Consider the following 7,849-nt stretch of genomic DNA (forward strand, 5'->3'; position numbering starts at 1 on the left):
GTGGGAAAGTGGCAAGTTGAAAGAACTGGTACAGGACGGAAAGATGGAGATGTGACAGAGAAGGGAGGTCACGTGTCTGAAGACACAGAAGCCCACAGGTACTACAGTGACACAGTATCACTGTTAAATTTGGAATTGAGAAGTTAATTAGTATTTTGAATTACTGGGTCAAGATTTAGGAACACAGTTAATTGCATAGTAAGTGCTTTCCAATAGCTCCTGGCAGCAGTTTTCAGCTCACGTGGACCCTGACCAGCATTGGGTGGTTTACCATCTCAAGTGATGCCACATAAAATAGTTACATTTCCAGAAAGCGATTAAAACCTCTCGTTTTCCAAATGTCTTTTCAGCTCATGGAGGAAAACGAGTGTCTTAGGCAAGAGCTGGCTCAGGCTAGGATGGAGCTGGCGGAGGCTCACTCGGCCAGAGACGAGCTTCTCCACCAGATGAAGAGGCTGGCCCTGGGCCAGCTGCAGCGGCCGTGAGAGCGTGGGCATGTTTCAAATGCGGATGTAACCAGTTGGTGGGAGGTTTTCCTTTACATGAAATAAAGCGTGTGGTAAAGTGTGGCTGTTCCAGACCCTGTGGAGGAAACCTTGGCTGCAAGTGGCACAGTCAGCTGGGTGGCCCCGTGAAGGCTGTGCACACTGTAACACAGTTCCATGCCCAGTGAAAAACGCCCGCTCCTAACTTCAGTGTCTCGTCCCAAGCATTTTTAAAAGAAAAACGAAGACCTGTTGTGCTCATGCAGACTGCTGAATTTATTTCTCCTTGTTAATAATTTACTGTTATTTTCACATAAAAAACCCCAGATGCTTTTAGGGCTCATGTAAAAGAAAAGTAGGATTACATTTTAAATGTTATTAAAATTATGTACTTAATCTATAATTATTTAATTGTTGTAAAAAGTCCAATCAGATTAATAAATTATATAATTACCGAGTTTACAAATGGAAAACTATTGACCCTACTGAGCTTATGAAGTAACTTGAAAATGTGAAAGGGAAGACACCTTCCGTGATGGGGGAGGCTTCATCAGTAAGGCACACATGTAATCAAAGCACAAGTGGAAGGGCATATGGGCAAGTGACTTAAAGGATCACCTGTACATTCCATCAAATGTGTGTCACTAGAAGTAAAGAGGCAGTTTATCTTGCTGTATTTGGCAGTATTTGTAACTATAAAAATTTTAATTAATACTATTTTAATAATTCTTTATCTTTCCTCTTTAAGGAGAATGTTTTCTGAGAATTTGTTTTTCACACACATAAAAGTTTCATACCATTCCTGTACCATCATATTACACACGTTTGCTCATATGAATATATAAAGCCAATTTTGATTAGATTTCTGTGATGTGTCTATGTGTGTATATATGTGTGTGCGCGCACACACACACACACACACACACACACACAGTCTTCTATACGAGTCATTGGTAAATTTTGAAATCTATTTTCTATGGGGTAAGGTTGGAAACACCATGAGAGAATCGTATGAAATAAAGTGCACAAGTATTTTAAGAAACAGGTTTTTGAAGATAATATATTTCTGATAGAATTAAAGTAAGTGGTGTCTATTTTAAACCTCACATTCCTCAATATAAACATATCCAGATAGGCCATGAGACAGCTGGACTGTCCTTTCTTTAAGGGACTTGGAAACCATGGCCCTTGCTGTGACACTCTCGGTGCTTTGCATGTTGGCCGGAATTACAGCCATCTCTCCATCTGAGGACTTGGCAGCAGTTACATACTTCATTACGTCACATGTTGGAGTGATTTCAGTTTTATTGAGAACAGTATTTACCTCCCTCCTCCCCACATCGTCTTTTTCTAGTTGACATCATTTGAAAAACACAGGCACTCTTTGGGAGCCAACTACAGCCAAGAACAAATTAACTCGTTCCCTATTACCTCAGAGTCTTTACACCACACCTGAAAGCCGTGCTTCTTTAGGCTGCTGTATGTAGCCGTAGATGAGGTGCGGAGGTCTGGTGAGAGCTTCAGATGTATGCCCTGCTAACCAACCTGGGATGTCTGGTATGGACGCAGCAAGAGCGATCTCAGAGGAGGATGGATGGGACACGAACTGAGCTGACGCCGTTTCTCAGGACTGACCTGTTCTACATAAATATACACGTTTCCTATGGAATAATGTGATACTGTTTCATGTTACTAGACACTGAACGGTTTCCTCATTCCCTTAAAATGTATTCGGCCTTCCCGTGAAATCTATAAACAGCAGAACTGATACACGCCGAGCATCCCAGATCCTTTGTTTGTCTGATTGTTGTTGTTTTTTTCATAAAAGTACTGTCTTGATAGTGGTTTATGATTCAGGAAACATCTCCCAAAATATTTAGTGTATTCCCCTATGGAATGTGGGTGTGGCTGGGGTGCTGGGAACCTGAGAGGAAGAACCCTCAGTGTTCGTGGTGCTGTGGTTTTGACCTGAAGTGCACCACTATCTGCTTCATTTCCGCATAGCCATTGGGTTGGAGACTTTGTCAAGGTGGTGGCGAAGGGACGAGTCACTGTCCTGCCTGGTTTTCTTCAAAGAAGACTGTATTTTTAAAGATTTCATTTTTACTTTTTACCGTGTTTATGTGAGTGTGGGTTTGTGCATGTGAGTACAGTGCCTGCGGAAGCCAGAAGAGGGTTTCAGGAACCCTGGGATGGAGTTAGCCGGAAATGGTGAGCTCCCGTGTGAGAGAGTGTGTGTGTGTGTGTGTGTGTGTGTGTGTGTGTGTGTGTGTGTGTGTGTGTGTGTGGTGTTTATTTAAGATATAGATGTATATTATACAAACTAATTGAAAGATACTAGGACAATTTTTGTTTCATTAAATTAACTTCATACTATTTAATAGAAAAAAAGAGAAGCCTACAGTAAGCAGCAGAATTTTTAACAGTACTATTAATTGGAAATAAAATGGTCATATCTTGAATTTTATTTTGGTTAAATCTCTAATATGTGAATGTTCAGAAGTGCAAAGTGGTAATAATATTTTGCTTTTCATTATTATTTGGGGAACTTTTAAAATTTTTAATTGATAAGTTAAAAATTATGTGCACCAAGTGATTTTTATATATATACACATTGTGGAATAGTAAAATGAAGGTACTTAACATACACATTATCTCATGTACATTGTTTTTGTGGCAAGAATACATAAAATTTCTCACTAACTTATAAGCATATAGCATGTTATGAGTTACAGTTACCATGATACAGATTTCTTGAATTTTATTCTCCAATTGGAAATTCTGTACCCATCAACAGACATTTCCCCACTTCCTCAAGCACCCTAACATCCAGTGTCTGGTCTCATGAGCGACTCTTCTGCACTGAGTGTAGCTTGCGCAGTACGTGTCTGGGTTTGCTTGATTTCACTTTGCATTGCCTCCTCCAGACTCAGCCACGCTGTCATAAATGACGGGACTTTTTTCTGAGTACTGGATATTTTTCTGTTGTGTGTAAATCACATTCTCCATTTAGTAGTGGATACTTAGGAGATCCTGCATCTGGGATGTTGTAAATATTGCTGTGGTGAGCATGGCATTGCACCTCTCCCTTGAGTACATTGATTTTATACTCTTGGTTATCTATCCAGGTGGAACATTGCTGGGTCTTATGATAGTTGTGTTTTTAATTTTTACTGCTTTTCGTAATAGCTATGCTAATTTATATTTTTACCAACATCACACACGGGTTTACTTTTCTCCACGTCCTAACAAAAGCTTGTTATTCTTTGGCTCCTGACTAAATAAGAATTTACTGATGTGAACAGACACCATGACCAAGGCAACTCTTCATTGGAACATTTTTTTTTTTTTTTTTCGGAGCTGGGGACCGAACCCAGGGCCTTGCGCTTGTTAGGCAAGCGCTCTACCACTGAGCTAAATCCCCAACCCCTGACCAAGGCAACTCTTATAAGGACAGCATTTCATTGGGGCTGGCTTACAGGTTCAGAGGTTCAGTGCATTATCGTCAAGGCAGGAAGCATGGCTGAGTCCAAGCAGGCATGGTGCAGGAGGAGCTGAGAGTTCTACCTCTTCATCTGAAGGCTGCTAGGATGAGGGTCTTAAAGCCCATGCCCACAGTGATACACCCACTTAACAAAACCATACCTACTCCAACAAGGCCATACTTCCAAATAGTACCACTCCCTGGCTAGGCGTACTCAATCCACCACAGCTTCTTAGAACTTTTGGGCTTTCCCATGACTAGGGATTCTGAACATTTCTCATGTCCTCTGATATTTGCTGTTTGTCAGAACTGTCTATCTAGGTCATTTGTATATGTATTTTTTTTTCAAAAGCTCTTGTTTCTGGGTTGCTTGGATTCCTTACATATGTCATAGCTATAACCCCCTGTTGGAGACACAGTGGTTCCTTCATTCTGTAGCTTCTTCATACCCCTCGTCGAAGAAGCTTCTCAGTCTGATTTTATCCCATCTGCCTGTTTTTGCTTTTGTTACATGTATGTCAGGGGTTATATTTTAAACTTTGTTTTGAAGGCTAATGTCACAGAACTTTTCCTCTGTGTTTACCACCCCCTCCAGTGCATTGACGCTGATTTTTAAAAAGATTTATTTATTTATTTATTTATTTATTTATTTATTTATTTATTTATTTATTTATTTATGTGCTCTGTCTTCATGTACATTTCTATACCAAAGAGGGCATTGGATCCCACTGTAGATGTGTTGTGAGCCACCATTTGGTTACAGGGAATTGAACTCATGACCTCCGGGAGAGTAGCCAGTGCTTTTTACCAGTCAGCCATTTCTCTAGCCTCCAACAACTGATTTTTTTGTTTAAGTATTGTTTCTATTTTGAGTTGATGTTTGCATATAGTGTAGTGTGATAGTCTGATTTCACTCTTCTGCCTCTGGTTTTTCCCAGCTCAGTTTATTAAAGAGGCTCTTTTCTCCCTTATATTCTTGGTATTCTGGTCAAAAAATTGTTAGTTATAAATTTCTAGGCTTATTTATGGGCTTCTTATTTTTTATTCATATTTGAATTTGTATCTTTTCTCTTTTGCCATGACCTCACTGTCTATGTATGTGTGTGTGTGTGTGTGTGTGTGTGTGTCTGTGTGTGTGTGTGTGTGTGTGTGTGTGTCTGTGTGTGTGTGTGTGTTGGGTGATATGCATTGCTTTTTAGGTTAACATCAAAACATTTTTGGTGCATTATTCTTTTCTCATATCTTAGAAATTTTAAATATTACCATTTGATATTACTTGTAGGAGAGTCATATGTTAGTATGAAAGTTATACTTTGTCTAACAATACTCCATTATCTTAGACTGACCAAGGTATTAACTTCTTTTTTTAATGTAATATTTTTATTTGAGAGTTTCATACATGCATGCAGTGGATTTTAATGATACTCACTGCCCACTCCACCTAATCCTCTATATCTGCCCTTGTACTCATTGCCTTTTTATTCCTGAGATGAAACCCCATGGCCAAGGTGCCTTATAGAAAGAAGGGTTTACTTGTATTTAGGATTCCAGAAAGTTAAAAGTCCATGATGGCAGAGCAGAGGCAGGCTGCAAGCATGGTGGCTCAAACAGAAGTTCACAGTCTGAACTGAGCAGGAATCTGAGAGAGCAAGCTGCAAATGGTACTTGGCTCTGGAAACCTCAAAGCTTGTCCCAACTGACATTTCCTCCAGCAAGGCTACACTTCCTAAACCTAGCCAAACAGCACCACCAACTGAATACCAAATATCCAAACATCTGAGCAGTGGGCGTTCTCATCCACACACCACGACACCCAAGGCGTCTGTGTCCGTTGTTTTATGGTCAAACCTGGTCCCGTCTGTAGAGTGTGTGTTCAATCCTGGTCCTGTCTGTAGAGTGCGTGTTCAATCCTGGTCCTGTCTGTGTAGTGTGTGTTCAATCCTGGTCCCATCCGTATAGTGCGTGTTCAATCCTGGTCCCGTCTGTAGAGTGCGTGTTCAATCCTGGTCCTGTCTATGTAGTGTGTGTTCAATCCTGGTCCTGTCTGTGTAGTGTGTGTTCAATCCTGGTCCCATCCGTATAGTGCGTGTTCAATCCTGGTCCCGTCTGTAGAGTGAGTGTTCAATCCTGGTCCTGTCTGTGTAGTGTGTGTTCAATCCTGGTCCCGTCTGTAGAGTGCGTTTTCAATCCTGGTCCCATCTGTGTAGTGTATATTCAATCCTGGTCCCTTCTGGGTAATGTGTGTCTAATCCTGGTCCCATCTGTGTAGTGTATATTCAATCCTGGTCCAGAGACTCTCACCTAGATTGTACCAGAACACACATGTTCTCGTATCCTCACCAAGTCCTTAGGCTTTACTTTGTAAACAACTTTGTTTGCTTCATTTCTCACCCGTGTGGCCATCACCAACTTTATTCGTATTGAGACAGTTGTCTCCTAACTGGCCTGTTTATAGTGATTCTCATCCTGGTTTTTAAACGGAGCTCTCTCCACCATCTGATAACATTTTATTAATTCTTTGATAATTTAATACAATGTACTTTGATAACACCCCCCCAACTCCTCCCTGTTCTTTCCCACTGCACTTCCCACCCAACTTTATGATCTTCACCCATCAAATCCAGTTCGTGTTGACCAACTGCTCCTGGATGTGATCAGCATATCAGGGTCACATGATTAAACAGAGCTGACTACTCTAGGCAGTCAGATGCCTATAGCTTGTCAGCTTGGGGTGGGACCCTGCCCCTGCCCTCTTCCATCTGGCTGGAGCATGCAGAGCATGTGGATGCTCTCACAGCGACTGGGAGCTGATTCGTGTGTCATTGGGAGGGATAACAGTTAAGCTCTGGAAAGAGCCACATGGAAACCTAGACAGGAGCTTTAAAAATATATATACAGAATCACATTTAAACAAGAGGATAAAGGCAGTACCTTTTAATAGGAGACAATAGCCAAAGAGACACCGTGTGCTGCCTTGTAAGCAATTTTAATCAAAGCCGTTAGTCCCTAGAATAATCCTTTAGTAGCAGCTTTTCATTGTTGCCACGAGAAGTCTGCCTCATGTGTAAGTGCTGTTGTTCAGTGAGTTGATTCCCCCCACTCAAGGGGTTAAAAACTGGCACACACTTCTTAAAACACACCTGAAGTAGAGGTTAGCACTTGCTGCCAGTGAGCCTCCTTTTCCCTCTTTCTTTTTGTAAAGCATGTCTTACTGTGTCCTCTGTCCTCGTTACTCTACTCTAAGCATTCGGAACGAACACTCTGTGCACACACGTTTCAGGGGTTTGAAATATATGTCCTTCCTCATCGCCTGGCTAATTCCTGTTTGTGTCTCAGATCTTAGCAGGCCCATCCTTTAAGGGAAACATTTCCTGATTCCTTAAGACCATCCGTTATGGCTTCTCACTTGCTCATAAATCCCTACTGCCATATGCCTTTGTGATTGTAGACATGTCTGTCTGATTAGCGTCTGACCTACTAGATGGTGAACTGCACGAGGATTTTGTCATCGTCCTTATTAAACTTTGCATTTCTTTGGCCTTATACAGTGCGGGCATAGGTGCTTAGTACATTTTTTGACTCTTTTGAGTTACACATAAAGTAGGATGCAGAGGAGGTTTTTCAGGTTTGCCTTTTTCCTTAGTTGGATGTAAGGGAGACGCAACATGGAGAGGGAGGTGGTTATTTGTCGGAAGTGGGTGTGGGGGCTTTGTGTCCACAGTGGAGAAAGTGTGAAGTGGCGGCATGCAAGTGTGGGCCACACTGCCCCCGGTTTGTGGAATATCTGAGTTTCTGGCTGGTTTGTCACAAGGTGGAAAGTCAGCATATCCCTGTGGGTGGTAGCTACACAGAGTGTCATCTGGCGTCTGTGGTGGCATAT

General features: G+C 41.6%; 1 protein-coding gene across 3 annotated transcripts in view; it reads left to right on the top strand.

Annotated features, from left to right (window-relative positions):
• The window catches only part of Bltp3b (bridge-like lipid transfer protein family member 3B), an 80,086-nt gene extending 77,191 nt beyond the window's left edge, over window positions 1-2,895 (top strand). For 2 of the 3 annotated variants that reach the window (XM_063264009.1, XM_039079667.2), the window contains one exon: window positions 351-2,258. In XM_063264009.1, the coding sequence (XP_063120079.1) occupies window positions 351-485 (135 nt within the window). In that variant the 3' untranslated portion in view covers window positions 486-2,258. 3 annotated transcript variants of the gene reach the window in all.
• Window positions 2,896-7,849: the final 4,954 nt, after the last annotated feature.

Source organism: Rattus norvegicus, chromosome 7 (genome assembly GCF_036323735.1).
Source record: "Rattus norvegicus strain BN/NHsdMcwi chromosome 7, GRCr8, whole genome shotgun sequence".
NCBI lineage: Eukaryota > Metazoa > Chordata > Mammalia > Rodentia > Muridae > Rattus > Rattus norvegicus.